Source organism: Mirounga angustirostris, unplaced genomic scaffold, assembly GCF_029215605.1.
Source record: "Mirounga angustirostris isolate CCGP_5_RB_7025 unplaced genomic scaffold, mMirAng1.0.hap1 SCAF_1, whole genome shotgun sequence".
Lineage (NCBI taxonomy): Eukaryota > Metazoa > Chordata > Mammalia > Carnivora > Phocidae > Mirounga > Mirounga angustirostris.
The window spans coordinates 65,232,907-65,256,617 of NW_026991709.1; the positions used below are offsets into that span (position 1 = coordinate 65,232,907).

At 35.2% G+C, this 23,711-nt stretch overlaps 1 protein-coding gene across 1 annotated transcript in view; it reads left to right on the top strand.

The window, feature by feature from the left end:
• The window catches only part of STXBP5L (syntaxin binding protein 5L), a 429,885-nt gene that overhangs the window by 64,799 nt on the left and 341,375 nt on the right, over positions 1-23,711 (top strand). Inside the window, exon 3 of the mRNA XM_045902962.2 lies at positions 16,191-16,288. Within this exon, the coding sequence (XP_045758918.1) occupies positions 16,191-16,288 (98 nt within the window). The remainder of the gene's footprint in view (positions 1-16,190; positions 16,289-23,711) is intronic.

Genomic DNA, 23,711 nt, shown 5'->3' on the forward strand with positions numbered 1-23,711 from the left:
AACCTTGATATATATGAATATAATCCTGCTATAAGATTAAATTCAGTCTAGTGAAAAATATTTTGTCTCCCTAAACATTTTGTATATTAGGAAATATATTAACCAATGCTCTTGGATAAAACATTTGTTTTTAGGCTTTTAACAAATTTGACAGACAGACTTCAGATTAACAACTAAAAATATAAATGGTAATTTCCTCCCAGTTTTATTGATAATTGGTTATTGCTAATAGAAGTTACTGATTTTTGTTTATTTACCTTGTGTCTAGACAACTTACCACATTCTTTTATTTCTAAAATATTTTTGTAAACTTTTTTTCTTAACTTTCCTGTATCTCTATATATTATTTCAGTTTCTTGTCTTACTGAATTAGCTTGAGTCTATAAAACAAAGCTAAATAATAATGGAAAAAATGGACATGTGTGTCTTCTCCCTGATTTTAATAGGAATGACTATAGTTTTTTGTTGTTTAGTATGTTTGTTATTATTTTTTGTTATTGTTAATATTTATCATCTTTATGTAATTTCCCTCTAATCCTGTTTTACATTAGATGTTTACTTGGATTGCCTGCTGAATTTTATCAAATGCCTTTCCCAGAGCCTATTGATATAATCATGAGGTTTTATCTTTTAATTTGTTGAGTTAATGAATATTGGCATGTATCCTGATATTGAGCTGTCTTTGTATTAATTTAAATGAGGTTAGGCAGTCAAACTCTTCGTTTAAATCTAACACAGATATACTTTAAAATTTTCTTTTCTCTTCCATGCATACGAGAGAAAAGAAAATGTGCCAATGATCCTCTTCTGGCTTTATAAAGTAAATTCACATGTATTTATATATTTTTCTGGAAATGCTATGTCAACTTAAATATTATTACCAGGGGAACACATTATTGAGTAAAACAACCAATCAGAATTATATATTCCTTAGAAACTAAAGATTACATTCACAAGAGGTATCCTCAATCTGTAAAGTATAGACTCCTTTTTAGAAATAACATTTGCAAAGACATTTATATGCTGAAGAATATTATTTCCTTTACTGTATCTGTATCTTGCCAAGGTTTATTCTATGAGCAGTTAGAAATGCCTCTAGTTTCAAGACTGAGGCCTGGAAAACTCAAAATTTAAGTTAAGGAAAGGAAAAGGATGAAATATGTTAGTAGTAAATGGAATATGAGGTATATATTTTTAACATGTATACTTACATTTCTAGAATAAACTTTATTTGGTCATGGGTTATCATTGTCAGTATATTTTACTGGATTTAATTTACTAATATCTTATTTAGTACTTTGTAACTATATTCATAAATATTTACTTTATAATTCTTAAAACAATCTGAAATTATATATATTTTGCCATGTGATGAGTTTCCTGTGAAATCACTATCATAGTAAAAATAGAGAACATACTCATCACTCCTGGTTCTTCATAGCAGCCCTTCTCTTTTTCTGCCCTTGGATCCAGGCAACAGCTGATTTGTTTTTTTGTCACTAGGGGTTGTTCAAATTTTATATACATAGTCACTCCCGTTCTTTCTCTTTCTTCCCCTCTCTGTCTCTCCCTCCCTCTCTCTTCTTCCTTTCTCTGAATATATATACCTGATGTGATTAACATACTGAAAGATGATTTGGGCAACTGGGGAAAGAGTTTGGGGTCGAATTAGTGACCAGCACATAAAAGCTAAAGAAATGAAACTTAAAAAAAAGTTAACCCCAGAGAACAAAAACTTTTGTGAGGCAAAATTAGTGATTAGTATCAATAGTGTTAACACTGACTGTTATGATTTATTGGGAGGTTAGAGATATGACGAAGGTGCTTGTATAAATAATGAGGGGGTAGGTGAAAAAGAATCCTTTTTTTTGAAGTCAGTAAGCAGCAATATAAAAATGTTATTTGAGACACATTAGGTAAATACCCAAATAAATAGTAGAAATATTGAAAAGTGGTTGCCTCTGGGAAATAGGAAATGGGAGAGGTAAGGGGACACATTTCTGATTTTTCACATATCCTTTAGATTTGTCTGATTTGTTAAACTGTGTGTATAGTTGAATGTGATAAAAATAAAACTAAAATAAGAAAAGAAAAGAAAAAAGGTATTAAATTTCAGAATATTAATGATGAGCATTCCATTTCTATTATATCTGCTTGCAAATATCTTATAAAATGGGGGTGTATTAATATCTTATTCTTCTTTAATTTTAATATCAACTGCTTTTAGATCTTTGAACATGATAGTTTTCTCATTCTTTCAAGATATTTAAAAGTCTTCCTGAGAACTGGTTCCAATACCTCAATTACCAATGGCATCCACATGAGTAGGTACTTTACCATATAGAACAATTTTACCTTTATAGCACATTATGATGGGGATTCATAGGAATTTGTTAATTTTGTTACCATTATGCCACTCAATGTTGTCATATGCCTGTCATCGTCCTCTTGCTCAGTCTTTTCCTTTATCTAAGATAGCAGGAAATTATTCAGCAATGCTTTCAGTGCTCCAAGATGACATATTTAGGGAAGGGTTGTAGACATATACCCAAAGCCCTAAAAAACTCAAGGTTCATGTAATTTGGCTGTTACTGGAAACAAATATTGAAATTGAGGGAATTTTACTAGCAATGGGAGTTGCTCCACAGTTACAATAGTAATTGGTTTTTGCTTACCAAAATATGTTATCCATGTGAAAGTTCTTTTTTACAGGAGAGTAGCCAGATATCTCAAATTATTTATGACCTACTGAACAAATTTTGACACTGCAGTTAATTTCCAATTTCTGGATTCAAAATCAGGAATGATTTACCTTATTATACCTATTCCCCTGAGTGTAATATTTATAGACCAAACCAGGCAAGTGAACTTATATCAAAAAAAGCATGTATTATATAATTATAAATCTTTACAAGCAAACTTTTTATCTAGAGAAATTTTTTAAATAACAAATTTATTACATAATTGTAACATTCTATCTCTTGTAATCCATAAATGTTATTTCTTTTCCATACAAGTTTCCCTCACTATCTGAAGGTAGAGTGTTCCTGTGAAACCTTCATAAGCCTAAATGGCATAAAGCAAAGAAGCAACTACTGTTAATTTATAAGGAGAAAGTTGTGGAGCATCCCTAGACCCAAAAAATAACATTTCTTAGACTTTCCTGATACCTTAGGCCACATCTTGCTAACAGATGCATAAAATAAATCAAGATAAAGCACAGATGCTCACAGACACAGTTTAAAGCTATGGCAGCTTGATGGAGAGATGCTGAGTGTAGTTCCTGGAGAAGGGACTTGATGGTGCCACTCTTTTTATTATTTATTTATTTATTTATTATTTATGTTCAGTTAGCCACTGCATAGTACATCATTAGTTTTTTATGTCAATGATTCATTGACACTCTTGCTGCTTGAGGCATGCACTGCCTCTATAATGGCTGGCTGCAAAACAATCACTGAACTCTATTTTCACTTTTTGCCTTTTTTTGTAAAAGTGAAAATCCTCTTCACATTTCTTTTGCTTGGTGAAAACAGGTACTAATGTAGGTCTTTGGTAAAAGTGCAGTGGCATATGTGAACTTTCAAAAAGCATGGGATATCTGGGAATTTCTAATAGTCACCTTTGTGTTACTAGATGAAACCTGGTGTATGATTCTAGGAATTCTATGCTAGGTTATGGAAATGATAGCTTTGGCCTATCAGTAGTATATAAAAATGATAAAGGCATGAATCACCAATATAATAGAGAACTGGAGTCCTTTTAGTATAGAATCAAAAGCCATACTTATTTCTTTAATTTTTCAGACTAATGATCAATACTAGGGAACATTCCTCATAAATTAACTTGGTGGTCTAATAAATATTTACTTTTTAGGAACGGTTGGGGTGGATATAAAGATGCCAGTTAGGATGTTTTAATAGGCCATAATAACTATAGCTTAAAATGTAGAAATTTGGGGTGCCTGGGTGGCTCAGTCAGTGAAGTGTCTTTGGCTCAGGTCATGATCTCAGGGACTTGGGATCAAGCCCCATGTCAGGCTCCCTGCTCAACGGGGAGTCTGCTTCTCCCTCTCCCTTTGCCTGCCACTCTGCCTGCTTGTCTCTCTTTCTCTCTCTCTGTCAAATAAATAAGTAAAATTTTTTAAAAAATGTAGAAATTTATTTCTCTTTCATGAAATCTGTCTAAGCTTAAACAACCCAGGACTAATTCAATGTTTATATGGTATCAAGAACCCAATAAACCTCTTTGCTGTTACAAAACACTTTTCTATCTTGTTACTCTGCTATCCTTAACCTACAGCTTCCATTTCATGCTCAAAGATGGCTGATCCAACTCCTGCCATTGAATATATTTTCCAATTAGTAGGAAGGTGAGAAAAAAAGAAGTATTTGCTTTACTTTTAAGGCTTCATATCATTTCTGTTCTCATTCCCTTTGTTTAGAATGTAATCTAGCCCTGTGAGGATGCTGAGAAATATAGTATGAACTAGGTTGTTATGTGCTGAACTCAAAATTTTATTACTGTAGAAAAAGGAGAAAAGAAGATATTGGGGAGCCACAGGGTATCCATCACAGGTGGTTTTGGGGCTGTTTTGAAATATTGTAATAGTATTAAGCCTTAGTCAACCAGGCCAAATATGAATTCTGCTTTGTCTCATACTGCTCTCAGTTCCACCCTGGTCCTTCTGTGTTCTCATTTATACCCTAAGGAAATTAAAATTTAACCTAAACTAAAACCAGAGCTAAGATGTCCAGAATTCCTTGCTGGCTGGGTTCTGGTTAGATTCTGTCAATGGGAGGCACTTATGCCAGATTTAAAGACAGGAAAAAAGTAAAAGTGTTACCTCTGGTAGTGCCTCTTGGCAGTGTCAGCAGTGAATACAGGTGTCTTTCATCTCAGAGGTGGTAGCAGCTTCCTTAGCTTAGGGAAATAGAACCAACCTTTGCACATATTTGTAACCTGTTCTCTAGTATATCTTTCTTTGCTTCAAGTATCTAGAGAGATTTATATAACTATTGGCACAGTTGGCCACCTCACATCATCCCTTGTAATAATGTCAAGGGAGAGTGTTATGGACTGAATTGTGTCCCCCTAAAATTCCTATTTTGAAATCCTAACCCCCAGTGTGATGGTATTTGGGGAGGGGAACTTTGGGAGTTAATTAGGGTTAGATGAGGTCATAAGGGTGAGGCCCTCATGATGGGATTGGTGGCTTTTTACGAATAGGAAAAGAGATTGCTCTCTCCCCATCATGTGACGATAAGTGAGAAGGTGGCCATCTGCAAGCCAGGAAGGAACTGAATTGGCCAATAACTTGATCTTGCCTTCCCAGGTTCCAGAACTGTGAGAAATATTTTGTTTAAGACACCCAGTGTATGGTATTTTGTTATATCAGCCTGAACAGACTAATACAGAGAGTAAAACAAAACAAGAGAAGCAAAATGACATTAAGAAAAATTAGATATTTAAAAACCTCATTTTATTGTTGATCAGCTTTGTTGTCATCTTATTTCACCAACTGAGTATAAACTATAGTATTTCAACAATCCTTCTTGGCACGGTCCAAAATTGAGAATTTGTTACCTTGACATGGTTGTCTTCACTCTGTTCTGTATTTTTCTGTTGCTTCATTTATTTTTACTGCATTTTGTCATTCTAATTGATAGCCTTGAATCTTTTGAAATCAGCCAGATACCCCAACTGATCTAACTTCTTATAGCATACTTTGTCTGATGATACAGTATCAGAATATTTTATATTCTTGAGGGAAATAATATTCTTTTCCTTCAAATTAAGATATAATTCACCTACTATACATTTTACCCATTTAAAGTGTATATTTTACTGTTTTTCGTATATTTACAGAGTTATGCAGCACCACCATAGTCAATTTTAGAACATTTTACCACCCCAAAAATGGTTGGCTATACCCTTTAGCAGTCAATTCCCATTATTCAGGGCCCCTATCCCCCATGCCTAAGCAGCCAGACATATAATTTATGTCTGTATAGATTTTCCTATTCTGTACATTCCATTAAATAGAATCGTTTAATATGTGACTGGTTTCTTTCAGTTAGCATAACATTTTCAAGGTACATCCCTATTGTAGCATGTATCTGTACCTCATTCTCTTTTATTAATGAATAATATTCCATTGTGTGGCTATACTATATTTTATTTATCCATTCATCAGTTGACACATATTTGAGTTGTTTCTACCTTGTGGCTATTATGAATAATGCTGCTATGAACATTTGTATTGAAGTTTTGTATTGAATACAAATGTTTGTATTGAACATTTGTATTGAAAAATGGCTTTCCTTTTGTCTGATTTTTTTCAATGATGTTTTGTAGTTCTAGTATATAAGTTTTGAACTTCTTCTGTTCATTGTATTCCTGTTTTATTCATTTGAATGCTATTGTAAATGAAATTGTTTTCTTAATTTCATTTTTGGATCGTGCATTGCTAGTATATAGAAATACAATTGATGTTTGTACACTAATTTTGCAAACTTACTGAACTCCTTTACTCTAATAATTTTTCAATTTATTTCTTAGACTTATATATACAGATGATGCCATTTACAAATTTTATTTCTTCCTTTCTAATCTGGATGCCTTTTATTAATTTTTCTTGACTTACTGCCCTCAATAGGACAAAGAAGTGGCAAGAGCAGACATACTTGTCTCATTCCTGATCTTAGAATGCATTCATTCTTTTACTACTTAGTATGTTAGCTGTAGGTTATTCATACATACCATTTATCAGGTTGAGGAATTCCAAATGGAATTTGTTGACTGCTTTTTAACATGAATGGGTATGGATTTTCTGAAATAATTTAATGTGAATAGGTGTGGATTTTCTGAAATAATGATCATGTGATTTTTGCTATATATTATATTGATATGGTATATTACATTAATTTTTTTATGTTAAACCAATCTTTCATTCCTAGGATAATCCCACCAAGTCATATATATATCCTTTTTATATGTTGATGGAATCAGTTTGCTAGTGTTTTATTGAAGATTTTTGCAAATATATTAATAAGAATTAGTGGTCTTTTGTTTTCTTGTGACGTCTTTGTTTCTAGTATCAGGGTTATATTGGCCTCATAGAATGAGTTGGGAACTGTTCCCACCTCATTTGTTTTTTGAAGAGGGAACTATGTCTAATTTTTGTTATCCACATTGCTCTTCAGGAAGATAATTGATATATTCCTTTTGATAGTTTTATCTTAAGAGTCTAAATAAGGTAGACTATTCAGAATGAAGAGAGAAACATCTTAGTTAAGAATCATTACTAGAAATGGGTTTTCTGGGTAAATACTTTTTACCAGCTTAGTTGACGATTCTTTGGAAATTATAGAACAGTAGTTGATTAAAAACATTTTGGTACATTTATACTATAATAAGTTCTGCAATCTTTAAATAGGTTGAAGTACATCTATGCATATATTTTGTGGAAGTATTTCCATGATATACTGTTGAGTAAAAAAAAAACCAGATTACAGATTTGGTTGTTCATTGGGTAATATACATATGCATATATATTGATATATGCTTTAAATGAAAATGGGGAGGTTATAGCAAGGAACTTTTTACACTGTTTTTTCCTGGGGAATAAGAGTTTTAGATAAACTACATGCTGTAGTTTTTCTTTTCATCTCTGAATATTTACAAATCAATATTTTATTATAAAAATATATCTATTAAAAATAGTGCTTGGGGGCACCTGGGTGGCTCAGTTGGTTAAGCGACTGCCTTCGGCTCAGGTCATGATCCTGGAGTCCCGGGATCGAGTCCCACATCAGGCTCCCTGCTCAGCAGGGAGTCTGCTTCTCCCTCTGACCCTCCCCTCTCTCATGCTCTCTCTATCTCATTCTCCCTCTCAAATAAATAAATAAAATCTTTAAAAAAAAATAGTGCTTGGAAGGGGAGGGGGGTGGGGGGATGGGTTAGCCTGGTGATGGGTATTAAGGAGGGCACGTTCTGCAGGGAGCACTGGGTGTTATACGCAAACAATGAATCATGGAACACTACATCAAAAACTAATGATGTAATGTAAAAAAAAAAATAGTGCTTGGAGCACTAAATGTCTGGCTGAACAAGATATAGGTCTCTCTTTTCTTTTTTTTATGTTTTTATTTTAATTCCAATTAGTTAACATACAGTGTTAATATAACATTTCAGGTGTAAAATATAGTGATTCAGTAGTTCTATACATCACCCAGTGCTCATCACAACAAGGGCACCCTTAATACCTACCACCTATTTAAACCATCCCCCCACTCACCTCCATTCTCTATAGTTTGTTCTCTATAATTAAGATCTGTTTCTTGTTTGTCTCTCTTTTATTTCCCTTTGCTCTTTTGTTTTGTTTCTTAATATCCACCTCTGAGTGAAATCATAAGGTATTTGTCTTTCTCTGCCTGACTCATTTCATTTAGTATTATACTCTCTAGCTTCATTCATGTTGATGCAAATGACAATATTATATTCTTTTTCATGGCCGAATAATATTCCATTATATATATACACCACAACTTCTTTATTTAGCCATCAATTGATGGACACTTGTCCTGATTCCATATCTTGGCTATTGTAAATGATGCTGTTATAAACATAGGGGTGCATGTGTTCCCTTGAATTAGTGTTTTTATATTATTTGGTAAATACCTAGTAATGCAATTGCTAGATCTTAGGAGAGTTCTTCTGTTAACTTTTTGAGGAACCTCCAAACTGTTTTCCACAGTGGCTGAACCAGCTTGCTTTCCCACCAACAGTGCAAGAGGGTACCTTTTTCTCCACATCCTTGCCAACCCCTGCTGTTTCTTGTGTTGATTTTAGCCATCCTGACAGGTGTGACATGATATCTCATTTGCATTTCCTTAATGTAAGTGATGGTAAACATCTTTTCATGTGTCTGTTGGCCATCTGTATGTCTTCTTTGGAGAAATGTCTGTTCATGTCTTCTACCCATTTTTAAATTGGATTATTTATTTTTTGAGTGTTGCGTTGTATCAGGTTTTTATATATTTTGGATACTAACCCTTTATCAGATATATCATTTGCAAATATCTTCTATTCTGTAGGTTGCCTTTTAGTTTTGTTGATTGTTTACTTCACTATGCAGAAGCTTTTTATTTTGATGTAGTCCCAATAGGTTTTTTTTTTGCTTTTGTTTCCCTTGCCTCAGGAGAACTATCTAGAAAGAAATTGCTATGGCTGATGTCAAAGAAATTACTGCCTGTTTTCTGGGATTTTTATGGTTTCAGGTCTCACATTTAGGTCTTTAATCAATTTTGAATTTATTTTTGTGTATGGTGTAAGAAAGTATCCAGTTTCTTTCTTTTGCATTTTGCTGTCCAGTTTTCCCAACACCATTGTTGAAGAGACTGTCTTTTTCACATTGGATGTTCTTTCCTGCTATGTTGAAGATTAATTGACCATATAGTTGTAGGTTTGTCCCTGGGTGCTCTATTCTGTTCCATTGATCTATGTGTCTATTTTTGATTGTTTTGATTACTAGGGCTTTGTAATATAACTTGGAGTCTGGAATCGTGATGCCTACAGCTTTGCTTTTCTTTTTCAAGATTGCTTTGGATATTCAGGGTCTTTTATGGTTCCATACAAATTTCAGGATGTTTGTTTTAGTTCTGTGAAAAATGCTGTTGGTATTTTGGATAAGGTTTCCATTAAATGTGTAAATTGCTTTGGGTACTATAGACATTTTAACAATATTTGTTCTAATCCATGAGCATGGAATGTCTTTCCATTTCTTTGTGTCATCTTAAATTTCTTTCCTCAAACTATAGTTTTCAGGGTACATGTCTTTTACCTCTTTGGATAGGTTTATTCCTAGGTATCTATTATTTTTGGTGCAATTGTTAATGGGACTGATTTCTTAATTTCTCTTTCTGTGGCTTCATTATTGGTGTATTAAAATACAACAGATTTCTGCACATTGATTTTGTATCCTACAATTTTACTGAATTCGTTTATCAGTTCTAGCAATTTTTTGGTAGAGTCTCTTGGGTTTTCTGTATGGAGTATCATGTCATCTGCAAATAGGAAAAGTTGTACTTCTTCCTTACCAATTTGGATGCCTTTTATTCCTTTTTGTTGTCTAATTACTGTGGCTGGGACTTCCAGTACTGTGTTAAATAAAGTGGTGAGAGTGGGCATCCTTGCCTTATTCCTGACCTTAGGGGAAAAGGTCAGTTTTTCCCCATTGAGAATGTTAGCTGTGGATTTTTCATATAAGGCCTTTATTATGTTGAGGTATGTTCCCAACAAACTTTCTTTGTTGAGGGTTTTTATCATGAATGGATGTTGTACTTTGTCAAATGCTTTTTCTTCATCTACTGAGAGGATCATATGGTTCTTATCCTTTCCCTTACTGATGTGATGTATGATGTTGTTTGCAAATACTGAACCACACTTGCAACCCAGGAATAAATCCCACTTGATTATGGTGAATAATTCTTTTAAATTACTGTTGGGTTTATTTTACTAGTATTTTATTGAGAATTTTTGCATCCATGTTCATCAGTGGTATTGGCCTGGAGTTCTCTTTTTTAGTGGAGTCTTTATCTGCTTTGGTATTAGAGTAATGCTGGCCTCATAAAATGAATTTGGAAGTTTTCCTTCCTCTTCTATTTTTTTGAATAATTTGAGAAGAACAGGTATTAACTCTTCTTTAAATGTTTGGTAGAATTTGCCTGTTGAAGCCATCTGGCCCTGAAATTCTGTTTGTTTGGAGTTTTTTGATTATTGATTCAATTTATTTACTGGTTATCGTTCTGTTCAAATTTTCTATTTCTTCCTGTTTCGGTTTTGGTAGTTTATATGTTTCCAGGAATGTATCCATTTTTTCTTGGTTGTCCAATCTGTTGGCATATAGTTTGTCATAATATTCTCTTATAATTGTTTGCATTTCTGTGGTGCTGATTATTATTTCTCCTCTCTCATTTGTGATTTTGAATCCCTCTTTTTATCTTGATAAGTCTGGCTAGGGGCTTAATAATTTTATTGATTTATTCAAAGAACGAGCTCCTGATATTGATCTGTTCTATTGTTTTTTCAAATTTCTATATCATTTATTTCTGCTCTAATCTTTATTATTTCCTTTCTTTTGCTGGTTTTGGGTTTTGTTTATTGTTCTTTTTCTAGCTTCTTAGGCATAAGGTTAGGTTGTTTGAGATTTTTCTTGTTTAGGTAGGCAGTATTGCTATAAACTTCCCTCTATGGCCACTTTTGCTGCATCCCAAAGTTTTTGGATTGTTGTATTTTCATTTGTTTCCATGTACTTTTTAAATTTCTTCTTTTATTTCCTGGTTGACACATTCATTGTCTAGTAATATGTTATTTAACTTCCATGTATTTGTGATCTTTCCAGATTTTTCTTGTGGCTGACTTCTAGTTTCATAGTGTTGTGGGCAGAAAGGATGCATGGTATGAATTCAATCTTCTTGAAGTTGTTGAGGCTTATTTTGTGGGCTAATATGTTATCTAGTCTGGAGAATGTCCCATGTGCACTTGGGAAGACTGTGTATTCTACTGTTTTAGGATGGAATGTTCTGAGTATATATGTTAAGTCCATCTGGTCCAGTGTGTCATTCAAAACCAATGTTTCCTTGTTGATCTTCTGCTTAGATGATCTGTAAGTGGGATGTTAAAGTCCCCTACTATTGTATTATTATCAATGAGTTCCTTTATATGGTTGTTATTAACTGCCTTATGTATTTGGGTGGTCCTATTTTGGATGCATAAATATTTACAATTGTTAGATCTTCTTGTTGGTATGTCATGATAGTGTCCTTTTTGTCTCTTTTCACAGACTTTGCTTTAAAGTCTATTTTGTCTAATATAAGTATTGGTACTCCAGTTTTCTTTTGACATCCATTTGCATGATAGATGTTTCTCCATCCCCTTATTTTCAATTTGCAGGTGTCTTTAGGTCTGAAAGGAGTCTCTTATTGGCAGCATATAGATGTGTCTTGTTTTTTTATCTACTCTGTCACCTTGTGACTTTTGATTGGAGCATTTAGTCCATTTACATTCAGAGTTATTATTGATAGTTATGTATTTATTATCATTTTATTATTTGTTTTGTGGTTGTTTCTAAGGATTTTCTTTGGTCCTTGTCTTTCTCTCTTTGATGTTTTGCTGATTTTATTTAGTGATATATTTGGATTACTTCTTTTTTTTTTGCACATTTATTTGTGGTTTTTGATACATAGTTACCATTAGATTTGTGTATAACCTCTTCTGCATATAGCAGTCTACATTAAGTTGATGGTCATTTAAGTTTGAAGCCATTCTTTACTATTCTCCTCCCCATGTTTTACATTTATGATGTTATATTTTGTATCCTTTTATTTTGTGAGTTTCTTGACTGATTTTTTACAGAAATATTCATTTTTACGGCTTTTGTGTTTCCTACCATTATACTGTCAGTTTTGTTTTGCTTTCCTTTCCACTCAGAGTCCCCTTTCATACTTCTTGCAGGGCTGGTTTGGTGGACATGAATTCCTTTAGTTTTTGTTTGTCTGGAAAACTCTTATTCTCTCCTGTTCTGAATGATAGCTTTTCAGTAGAGTATTTTTAGCTGTAGATTTTTCCCATTCAGCATTTTGAATATATCGTGCTACTCCTTTTTGGTTTGCAAAGTATCTGGTTAAAAATCTCCAAAAAGTTTTCCCTTGTACATTACTGCTTTCTTTTGCTGCTTTTAAAATTTTTTTATTTTTTCACTATATTTTGCCAAATTAATTACAATATGTCTTAGTGTGTGTCACCATTTTTTTTTTTTGAGAGAGAGAGAGAGAGAGAGAATGTCAGGGAGGGGCAGAGGGAGAGAGAAAATCCTAAGCAGGCTCCATGCCCAATGTGGAGCCTGACATGGGGCTCAATCTCACAACCCTGAGATTATGACCTGGGCTGAAATCAAGAGTTAGACATTTAACTAACTGTGCCTTTTAGGCACCCCTGTGGGCCTCCTTTTTTGATTTTGTTGGATGTTCTCTGTGATTCCTGTATCTGGATGTCTGTTTTCTTCCCCAGTTTAGGGAAGTTTTCAGCTATTATTTCTTCAAATAAATTTTCTGCCCCCTTTTTTCTCTCTTTTTCCTCTGAGACTCATATAATATGAATGTTATTACTTTTGATGGAGTTATATAATATGAATGTTATTACTTTTGATGGAGTTATTGAATTCTGTAAGTGTATTCTCATTTTGCATAATTCCTTTTTCTACCTTTTGTTCAACTTGATTACTTTCCATTACTCTGTCATCTAGGTCTCTAATTTGTTCCTCTGCTTCTTCTATCCTGCTATTCATTCCATTAAATATGTTTTTCATTTTGTTTATTGAGCCCTTTATCTCTGCTATGTTATTCCTTATCTCTGTGTTAAGGGTCTCACTCATGTCTTCCACTCTTTTCTCAAGTCCAAGAGTATCCTTATGATCATTGCTTTAAATTCTCTATGAGGCACTTCACTTATATCTGTTTTGCTTAGACCTCTGGCTGTGGCCTTGTCCTGTTCTTCCATTTGGGATAAATTTCTCTGTCTCATTTTTTGTTCCTCTCTGTGTTTGTTTCTTTGTGTTAAGAAAGTCACCTATGTTTTCTGTTCTTGAATATAGTGACTTTATGAAGAAGAGGTCCTATAGTGCCCTGGAGTGCAGTGTTCCCTGTTCACCCGAAAATGGCACTTCAGGAGAGTATCCTATGTGTGTTGCTTATGTCCTGCTTTTGTGTCTGAGTTGCTTTTCCTTTCAGTGCAGTTGTCTGGACTGACGCTTTGCCTATTATGGGTTATGTTTGCTCTCAGTGGTGTTGGTGGGACCCAGGCAGGCCAACTCTGAGGGGGCGTGGCTTTGAGGGAATTTGGGAGTGGGGCAGCAGTGTTAGCAAAATTCCAGATCCCCTGAAGTGCTGTGGAGGCTGGGGGCTGCATTCCCCGGGGTGGCTGGGGGCACATGGCTGGGCACTATGCAGTGGCTGAGTGCAGTGTGAAGCAGTGGCTGTGCATCCAGTGGCTGGGCAGAGCACATGGACAGCTTTAATAAAATTGGCCCTGAACCCAGGGTCAAAGCTAGCAGGCTGGGAGTAGGCGAGTCCTCAGGAGAACTCATGGGCATGGCATACTGCTAGCAGTTTAGGTAGCAAATGTCTGTGTAGCCTGACTCCTCTAGATGGCCCTCTGTTTATGCTGGGGAACAGGAGAGGAAAATGGTGACTACCAGCTCCCTCTTTTTCAGAGAAGTTCCCAAACACACTCCAAAATCAGTATGAATAAATCTCCCTCCCATTAGCCCCTGGTGTTGTGTAAATTGCTGTTTTTATGCTTCCTGTCCATGTAGGCTGCTGTCTCTTTAACGGCAGTGACCCAGCTATCACTTGCCCTCGTGGCTAGCCCAGTGCTGAGTCGGCTGACTTTTAAAGCTCCAGGCTCCAAGTCCCATTAATTATACAAACTCATGGAATTCAGCCCCTCTCATTTTCAAAGCCAAACATGAGAATTAGTCTTCCCCCTTTTATGCTCCCTGGTCCTAGGGTCCATTTCTCTGCCCTCTACACATGTTAGTTCCCTCCCTTCTGCAGGCAGCTTCCCCTGCCTTTTTGTCCTTCCTAAACTTTCAGATGCAGTTTGTTCTCTGTTTTTAGTTGTGGAGTTTGTTTTGCTTTTCTTCAGATTAGAGGGTTTATCTACTTGGATGTGGATGATACCTAGTTGTAAACATGGGATGGTGTGAGCTCAGGGTCCTCCTACCCTGCTATCTTCCAAAGCTCCTTCTATGTGGGTCCTCTATTTCTGACCTATGTGGGTCCTCTATTTTTTTGAAAAGTTATATTTCATGTTGTAATTAATTCCTATATTTTATTACATATTCTTATGTTAGTCTTGTCACCTTTATGATATTATCAACTCTTTATATTTTTCTTTTCTTGTTTCCCCATCGTATGACTATGAAAGCTTTCAAACACACAGAGGAGTTGAAAAAGTTATGAGTGTTCATGTATGTATGTGTATACACACACACATACACATACATATTCACCCCCTAGATTTGACAATTATCATTGTGCTATATTTACTTCATAATATATGTCTATCCATCTATGAACCATAATACTTACATGGATGCATTTTGAATTAAGTTGCAGGTGTCAGTAGACTTTACCTCTTAAAACCTCAATATGCATATCTTTAACTAGAGTTCAATATTGTATATAATACTATTTCTTATCTTTTTTTGACATTCAATTTACACAGAAATCATAAATTTTATCATACAATTTTACCAGTGTATACACTTGTATAATCCAAACTTTATCAAAATATAGAATATTACCTTTACTCATAAACCCTTCCAGTGAGTTCTCCTCAAGTCAACCACTGCTCTGAATTGTTTTTCACCATAGGTTAGTTTTGCTTCTTCAAATTCTAATGTAATTATACTATATGCACTGTTTTGTGTATTGCTTCTTTTATTTAGAATAACGTTTTTGAGAATCATCCATGTTGTTGCATAAACATTAGTGTTTATCTTTCAACTGGTGAGTGGTAATTTATTGTATGAGTATAGCACATTTTTGCTTTTGATTCTCTTGTTGGACAGTTGGACTGTTTTTAGGTTGTTACATATAAAGCTATTAGGGGCATACTTACACGAATTGTTACGTGGCCATATGCTATTTTCTGGGATACATACATAGGAGTGAAATTTATAGGTCATAGGACAGATAGTTTTATAGAAAATTGCAAGACAATTTTCCAAAGTGTTTATGTCATTTTAATACTCCTACCAACATTTGGTAGTAGTTATTTATTTATTTAATTTTTAAAAACTTTTTAAAAAAGATTTTATTTATTTATTTGACAGAGAGAGACACAGCGAGAGAGGGAACACAAGCAAGGGGAGTGGGAGAGGGAAAAGCAGGCTTCCCACTGAGCAGGGAGCCTGACGCAGGGCTCGATCCCACGACCCTGGGATCATGATCCCAGCCAAAGGCAGACACTTAACGACTGAGCCACCCAGGAGCCACAGTAGTTATTTTTTTAATTAAAAATAATTATTTTAGTCATTATGGTAGTTGGACAATGGTATCTTGTGATTTTAATTTTATTAATTTTTATTTCCTTGATGACTGTTTTTACTATCTGCTCTCTTTCAGACAGTTCGGCATGGTTTTCCTTATCAGCCCACAGCATTAGCCTTTGATCCAGTTCAGAAAATCTTGGCTATTGGGACAAGAACAGGTGCTATACGAATGTATCCTTAATTTTTGTTTTATTATTTGTTACATTAATACCAATTACATTTCCTTAAATATTCAGGTAAGTGGAATATGACCAAATAAAGTTGGTTTCTTCAAAATGAGTAATGATTGTGAAAGCCCACATTGTCCAGTTTATTGGCATATTTTTAATGTCTGTGAGATAACTGTTGATGTCCTTTCTTTAATTCCTTTGGATAAATACCTAGAAGTGGAATTGCTGAATTATATGGAATTTCTAGTTTTAATTCTTTGAGGAAATTCCATACTGTTTTCCATAGTGGCTCTACTAATTTACAGTCCCACCAACAGTGTACAAGGGTTCCCTTTTCTCCATACCCTAACACTTGTTATTTCTTGTCTTTTTGGTCATAGTCATTCTAACAGGTATGAGGGCATATCTCATTGTGGTTCCGATTTGCATTTCTCTGATAATTAGTGATGCCTAGCAACTTTTCATGTTCCAGTTAGCCATCTGTGGGTCTTTTTTTGAAAAATGTCTATTCAGATCCTCTGCCCATTTTTTAATGTAATTGTTTTTTATTTTGCTATTGAGTTGTATGAGTTCCTTATATATTTTGGATATTGACCCCTTACCAGATACGTAATTTGTAAATATTTTCTTCCACTTATTTTGTTGATGGTTTCCTTTGTTGTACAGAAGATTTTTAGTTTGATGTAGTCCTACTTGTTTATTTTTGCTTTTGGTATCATATCCAAAAAATCATTGCCAAGACCAATATCTAGGAGCTTACTGCCTTTATTTTCTTCTAGGAGTTTTATGGTTTCAGGTCTTATATTTCAAGTCTTTAATCCATTTTGAGGTAATTTTTATGTGTACTGTAAGATAGTGGGCCAGTTTTCTTTTGCATGTGGCTGTCCAGTTTTCCTGGCACCATTTATTGAAGAGAATGTCTTTTCCTCATCGAATAGTCTTGGTTCTTTTATCAAATATTAGTTGACCATGTATGCATGGGTTTATTTCTGGGCTCTTGGTTGCATTCCATTGTTCTATGTATCTATTTTTATGCCAATACCATAATGTTTTGAATACTGTAACTTTGTAATATAGTTTGGAATCAGGAAGCATGATGCCTCTAGCTTTTTCTCAAGATTACTTTGGCTATTCGATGTCTTTTGTGGTTTTATACATATTTTAGGATTGTTCTATTTCTGTAAAGGATGCCATTGGAAATTTTATAGAGATTGCATTGAATCTGTATATTGATTTGGATAGAATGGATATTTTAACAGTATTAATTCTTTCAATCCATGAGCATGGAATATCTTTTCATTCATTTATAACTTCTTCAATTTCTTTCATCAATATCTTATAGTTTTTAGTGTCCAGGTCTTTCACTTTCTTGGTTAAATTTATTCATAGGTACTTTATTCTTTTTGATGCAGTTGTAAATGGGATTGTTTTCTTAATTTCTCACTCTGATAATTCATAATTATATATAGAAATGCAACTGATTTTTATATATCGATTTTGTAGGATCATTTTCTTCTCAATCTACTATGTCAAACTACTTTGTTTAGCTGGTATATGAAGGTAATTTACTATAAGGTAATTATATGTTAGGGCTTTTAATTCTGCCATTTTACTTCTTTGTTTTCTGCTTGCTTCCTCTGTTTCTTGTTCCTATTTCTTTTTTCCTATTTTCCTGTGGGTTATTTTGAAATTTTTAATAATTTAATCTTGATTTATTTATATTGTTTTTGAGTATATTGTTTTGTAGAGTTTTCTCAGTGGTTGCTCTAGGTATTACAATAAACATACATCAATTATCACAGTCTACTGGTATCAACATTTTTTTCACTTTGAGGAAAACCGAAACCTTCCTTCCATTTAGATCCCTGTACCCTGTCTACTTTTAAAGTACAATTATCTTATGTATTTCCTGTATATGCCTTGAGCAGCACCACATCAGATGGTGCTATCATTTTTGATTCAGACATCAAATGTGACTTAAGAAACTCATAAGAAGTAGGATAATCTATTATATTTACCCAAATTTTTACCCATTCCTGTTATTTCCTTTCTGAAGCTCCAAGACCTTTTCCAGGGTTTTTAAGGTGAAAATATGTTGTTGATTTGAGAACTTTCATTTCCTTCTGGTTAGAGCACTTTCTTTAGACTTTTTTAAAGGGTAGATTTGTTAGAAACAAATTGTCTTAGTTTTTCTTTATCTGAGAATGTGTTTATTCTTCATTCTTCAAGGATATTATTTTTGCTGTATATACACAGTTGACAGTTACTTTCTTTTATTACTTGAAAAATGTTGTACCATTTTCTTCTGGCCTCTGTGGTTTCAGATGAGAAATTACTGTCATTCAAATTCATGTTCATTTATAATACTTTGGCTGCTTTCCAGAGCTTTTCCCCTTAGTTTTCAGAAGTTTAATTATGATATTTCTCGACATGGATTTTTCTGGGTTTATTTTATTTGGTGTTTGCTCCACTTTCTTAATCTGTAGGTTTATGTATTTCATCAAATTTAGAAGTTTTCAGCCATTATTTTTTATAATAGTTTTTCAATCCCCTGTCTTTTTACTCTCCCTCTGGGACTCCAATTATATGAATGTTATATCTTTTGTTCTTGTCCCACAGACCCTTGACACTGTTTATTGTGTTTCCCCACTTCAGTCTCTTTTCCCTCTGTTGTTCAGATCAGGTAAATTTTATTGATCTCTTCCCAAGTTTACTGATTTTATCCTTGTCATCTCCACTCTGCTACTGAGCTTATCCATTTTTATCTTGGTTATTATATTTTTCAGTTCATTTCCTTTTTATAATTTCTATTTGCTCATCTTTATTTCTCATTTGTTTTAAGAAGATTCATAATTGCTTATTGAAGGATTTTTGTGATGACTATTGAAAACCTTTTTCAGAGAATTACAACATCTAATACATTTTGATATTGGCATGTATTGATTATCTTTTCTCATTCAAATGCCATTATCTTTGTTCTTAGTATGGTGAGTGATTTTCAGTTGTATCCTGGATATTTTGGATATTATATTATGAAACTTGGATGCTATTAAGCATTTTATTTTTTACCAGTTAAGTCCCCCTATTGAGTTGTAGCTTGAGGGCCAGTTGAGTGTGTATATTCAAGTTTTGTGGTGGGCCCTGTCAATACACCCACCCCAGCAAAAGTGGGTACGGACTCACCCATCTCATTTTCCGATGTGTGGGAATGGAAGTTCATCTTCCTACAGGGCCCCAGTGACATCAGGAGAGATAGGAAGCATGGTATCAACCACTCTTCCTTGCACCACCTTGTTCCAATTCATTGATGTGAGTAGAGGTTCAGCTCCTAGCAGGATGCTCTGACACAATATGGGTGCTGACTAGCACTGCTTTGCCCACCTTATTCAATCTTATTGCTGTCAGGTGGACGTGAGTATTCAACTTCCCAATGACCACCCTGCTGACATGGAGAGCTAAGAGAGTATATTGAGGTAAGGTAGGGATTCACACACACATTTATTTTCATTTTTTATTATTATTTTTTACACACAAAGGTTTTAGTTTTTATTTTTATTTTTTTTAATTAAAATTTTTTTAAGATTTTATTTATTTATTTGAGAGAGAGAGAATGAGAGACAGAGAGCATGAGAGGGAGGAGGATCAGAGGGAGAAGCAGACTCCCTGCCGAGCAGGGAGCCCGATGCAGGACTCGATTCCGGAACTCCAGGATCATGACCTGAGCCAAAGGCAGTCGCTTAACCAACTGAGCCACCTAGGCGCCCCTTTTTATTTTTATTTTTTTTAATTTTATTATCTTATGTTAGTCACCATACAATACATCATTGGTTTTTGATGTAGTGTTCCACAATCCATTGTTTTCATGTAAGACCCAGTGCTCCATGCAGGATGTGCCCTCCTTAATACCCATCACCGGGCTAACTAATCCCCCCTCCCCCCTTCCCTCTAAAATCCTGTTTGTTTCTCAGAGTCCATAGTCTCTTATGGTTCATCTCTCCCTCCAATTCCCCCCACCCTCATTTTTCCCTTCCTTCTCCTAATGTCTTCCATGCTATTCCTTATGTTCCACAAATAAGTGAAACCATATGATAATTGACTTTCTCTGCTTGACTTATTTCACTTAGCATAATCTCCTCCAGTCCCATCCATGTTGATGTAAAATTTGGGTATTCATCTTTTCTGATGGCTGAGTAATATTCCATGGTATATATGGACCACATCTTCTTTATCTATTCATCTGTTGAAGGGCATCCCAGCTCTTTCCACAGTTTGGCTATTGCTGACATTGCTGCTATGAACATTGAGGTGCATATGGCCCTTCTTTTCACTACATCTGTGTTTTGGGGGTAAATACCCAGTAGTGCAATTGCTGGGTCATAGGGTAGCTCTATTTTTAAATTTTTGAGGCACCTCCACACTGTTTTCCCAAGTGGCTGTACCAACTTGCATTCCCACAAACAGCATAAGAGGGTTCCCCTTTCTCCACAACCTCTCCAACATTTGTTGTTTCTCTCCCTGTCCAATTTGCCATTCTAACTGGTGTAAGGTGGTATCTCAATGTGGTTTTGATTTGAATTTCCCTGATGGCTAATGATGATGAACATTTTTTCATGTGTCTGTTAGCCATTTGTATGTCTTCTTCAGAGAAGTGTCTTTTCATATCTTCTGCCCACTTTCTGACTTGATGTTTTGTTTTTTGAGTGTTGAGTTTGAGAAGTTCTTTATAGATCTTGGATACCAGCCCTTTATCTGTAGTATCATTTGCAAATATCTTCTCCCATTCTGTGGGTTGCCTCTTTGTTTTGTTGACTGTTTACTTTGCTGTGCAGAAGCTTTTTATCTTGATGAAATCCCAAACGTTCATTTATGCTTTTGTTTCACTAGCTTTTGGAGATGTATCTTTTTTTTTATTCTTATGTTAATCCACATATGTTACATCATTAGTTTTAGATGTAGTGTTCCATGATTCATTGTTTGTGCATAACACCCAGTGCTCCATGCAGAATGTGCCCTCCTCAATACCCATTACCAGGCTAACCCATCCTCCCACCCCCCTCCCCTCTAGAACCCTCAGTTTGTTTTTCAGAGTCTGTCGTCTCTCATGGTTCGTCTACCCTCCGATTTCCCCTGCGTCATTCTTCCACTCCTGCTACCTTCTTCTTCTTCTTTTTTTTTCTTAACATATATTGCATTATTTGTTTCAGAGGTAGAGATCTGAGATTCAACAGTCTTGCACAATTCACAGCACTTACCAGAGCACATATCCTCCCCAGTGTCTATCACCCAGTCACCCCATCCCTCCCACCCCACACCCCACTCCAGCAACCCTCAGTTTGTTTCCTGCGATTAAGAATTCCTCATATCAATGAGGTCATATGATACATGTCTTTCTTTTTTTGACTTATTTTGCTCAACATAATACCCTCCAGTTCCATCCATGTCGTTGCAAATGGCAAGATCTCATTCCTTTTGATGGGTGCATAATATTCCATTGTGTATATATACGACATCTTCTTTATCCATTCATCTGTCAATGGACATCTTGGCTCTTTCCACAGTTTGGCTATTGTGGACATTGCTGCTATAAACATCAGGGTACACGTACCCTTTCGGATCCCTACTTTTGTATCTTTGGGGTAAATACGCAGTAGTGCAATTGCTGGATCATATGGTAGCTCTATTTTCAACTTTTTGAGGAACCTCCATACTGTTTTCCAGAGTGGCTGCACCAGCTTGCATTCCCACCAACAGTGTAGGAGGGTTCCCTTTCTCCACATCCCCGCCAACATCTGTCATTTCCTGACTTGTTAATTTTAGCCATTCTGACTGGTGTGAGGTGGCATCTCATTGAGGTTTTGATTTGGATTTCCCTGATGCCGAGCGATATTGAGCACTTTTTCATGTGTCTGTTGGCCATTTGGATGTCTTCTTTGGAAAAATGTCTGTTCATGTCTTCTGCCCATTTCTTGATTGGATTCTTTGTTCTTTGGGTGTTGAGTTTGATGAGTTCTTTATAGATTTTGGATACTAGCCCTTTATCTGATATGTCATTTGCAAATATCTTCTCCCGTTCTGTCGGTTGTCTTTTGGTTTTGTTGACTATTTCCTTTGCTTTGCAAAAGCTTTTTATCTTGATGAAGTCCCAATAGTTCATTCTTGCCCTTGCTTCCCTTGCCTTTGGCGATGTTTCTAGGAAGAAGTTGCTTCGGCTGAGGTCAAAGAGGTTGCTGCCTGTGTTCTCCTTTAGGATTTTGATGGACTCCTGTCTCACATTTAGGTCTTTCAACCATTTTGAGTCTATTTTTGTGTGTGGTGTAAGGAAATGGTCCAATTTCATTCTTCTGCATGTGGCTGTCCAATTTTCCCAACACCATTTGTTGAAGAGACTGTATTTTTTCCATTGGACATTCTTTCCTGCTTTGTCAAAGATGAGTTGACCATAGAGTTGAGGGTCCATTTCTGGGCTCTCTATTCTATTCCATTGATCTATGTGTCTATTTTTGTGCCAGTACCATGCTGTCTTGATGATGACAGCTTTGTAATAGAGCTTGAAGTCCGGAATTGTGATGCCGCCAGCTTTGCCCTTCTTTTTCAACATTCCTCTGGCTATGCGGGGTCTTTCCTGGTTCCATATAAATTTTAGGATTATTTGTTCCATTTCTTTGAAAAAAGTGGATGGTATTTTGATGGGGATTGCATTGAATGTGTAGATTGCTCAAGGTAGCATTGACATCTTCACAATATTTGTTCTTCCAATCCATGAGCATGGAACGTTTTTCCATTTCTTTGTGTCTTCCTCAATTTCTTTCATGAGTATTTTATAGTTTTCTGAGTACAGATCCTTTGCCTCTTTGGTTAGATTTATTCCTAGGTGTCTTATGGTTTTGGGGGCAATTTTAAATCGGATCGACTCCTTAATTTCTCTTTCTTCTGTCTTGTTGTTGGTGTATAGGAATGCCACTGATTTCTGTGCGTTGATTTTATATCCTGCCACTTTACTGAATTCCTGTATGAGTTTTAGCAATTATGGGATGGAGTCTTTGGGATTTTCCACATAAAGTATCATATCATCTGCAAAGAGTGAGAGTTTGACTTCTTCTTTGCCGATTTGGATGCCTTTCATTTCTTTGTGTTGTCTGCTGTGGCTAGGACTTCCAATACTATGTTGAATAGCAGTGGTGATAGTGGACATCACTGCCGCGTTCCTGACCTTAGGGGGAAAGCTCTGTTTTTCCCCATTGAGAATGATATTCACTGTAGGTTTTTCATAGATGGCTTTTATGATATTGAGGTATGTACCCTCTATGCCTATACTCTGAAGAGTTTTGATCAAGAAAGGATGCTGTACTTTGTCACATGCTTTTTCTGCATCTATTGAGAGGATCATATGATTCTTGTTCTTTCTTTTGTTAATGTATTGTATC